The following is a 1,354-nucleotide window of genomic DNA, read 5'->3' as shown; positions in this document are numbered from 1 at the left end:
ACTTAGTCTTTCTCAATGCACAGATATACAAGTAATATACTGCATGTGTATCTAATCTGCTTTTTCCACTTAAGAATCTACTGTGAACACCAGTTTTTTTTTGTATTATAACTTAAAAAATATTTTATCATTATTATTTTGAATAGAGACAGGGTCTTACCATGTTGGCCAGGCTGCTCTTCAACTCCTGGTCTTAAGGGATTCTCCTGGTTGGGCCTCCAAAGTGCTGGGATTACAATAGACGTGAGCCGCCACTCCTGGCCCATAAGTATATACTTATGACTCTTGATTCCAGTATACAAAATGATGGGTTCTCGCATTCTGTTATACATAAACAGATTATTTGAAGCTTTTTTAGTGTGGCTTTTGTTTATTAAATAAAAATTTAATTCTAATTAGTCTCAAAAACAAAGGTAAGGGGTTCAAGAAATAAAGAAGTAAAGGTGAAGAAACATTAATTTTTGGAAAGTAGTGTTGATTTGCAATTTAAAAATACATTTGTAGATGTAAAGACAATTTGCCAGCACAGTCTAAAGCTTGCAAAATTAAGTGGCCTGAAAATCAGAACTGGAACTCTTGATTAGAAGTTTTTGGCTTTATTTTGGTTTATCTGGTAAAAAAGGAAGAAAAGATCATCTCCAGCATATCTGATTCATGCCAGTTAAATTGTCTCATAGAATGAAACAATCTTAATCATTCTTATTCTTAACATACCTGTGTTGAAGGATATGAGTATTTGATAACCTTCTTCCCCTTCTACTAGGTCAGATGACTGATTTGATTCATACTGAGAAAGATCTGGTGACTTCCCTGAAAGATTATATTAAGGCAGAAGAGGACAAGTTAGAACAAATAAAAAAGTAAGCAAAATGTTTACTTATTATGACTCTGACTAAACCTGGATGTTTTCTTTCTCGAGCTAAAATATTCTTTAAGTAGAAATGAAACCCATTTTTGAACCTTACAAAGCCGGTTGAAATGGCTAAAATAGGAGTATAGAGAACAAGTTAGACTTGGGCCAACTTTCACATGGAAGAATATGGGTCGAGATAAGAATATGGATAGATATTGGCTAGGTGCGGTGGCTCATGCCTGTAATCCAGCACTTTGGGAGGCCGAGGAGGGTGGATCACTTGAGGCCAGGAGTTTGAGACCAGCCTGGCCAACGTGGTGAAACCCTGTCTCTACTAAAAATACAAAACTAGCTGGGTGTGGTAGCACGTGCCTGTAATCCCAGCTGCTTGGGAGGCTAAGGTAGGAGAATCACTTGAACCCAGGAGGTGGAGGCTGCAGTGAGCCAGGATTGTGCCACTGCATTCCAGCCTGGGCTACAGAGCAAGAGACTATCTCAAAA

At 37.8% G+C, this 1,354-nt stretch overlaps 1 protein-coding gene across 4 annotated transcripts in view; it reads left to right on the top strand.

Annotated features, from left to right (window-relative positions):
• P4HA1 (prolyl 4-hydroxylase, alpha polypeptide I) overlaps window positions 1-1,354 on the top strand; it is a 117,904-nt gene that overhangs the window by 15,379 nt on the left and 101,171 nt on the right. For 3 of the 4 annotated variants that reach the window (XM_011991126.1, XM_011991125.1, XM_011991124.1), the window contains exon 1: window positions 761-860. The exons of the other annotated variant lie outside the window; for it this stretch is intronic. In XM_011991126.1, coding sequence (XP_011846516.1) covers window positions 769-860 — 92 coding nt within the window. In that variant the 5' untranslated portion in view covers window positions 761-768. Of the gene's footprint in view, window positions 1-760; window positions 861-1,354 lie in introns of those variants that run through there. 4 annotated transcript variants of the gene reach the window in all.

This window comes from Mandrillus leucophaeus, unplaced genomic scaffold (genome assembly GCF_000951045.1).
Source record: "Mandrillus leucophaeus isolate KB7577 unplaced genomic scaffold, Mleu.le_1.0 Scaffold39, whole genome shotgun sequence".
NCBI lineage: Eukaryota > Metazoa > Chordata > Mammalia > Primates > Cercopithecidae > Mandrillus > Mandrillus leucophaeus.
Note: the sequence above shows the minus strand (reverse complement) of the source record. Positions and strands in the feature narration are given on the sequence as shown.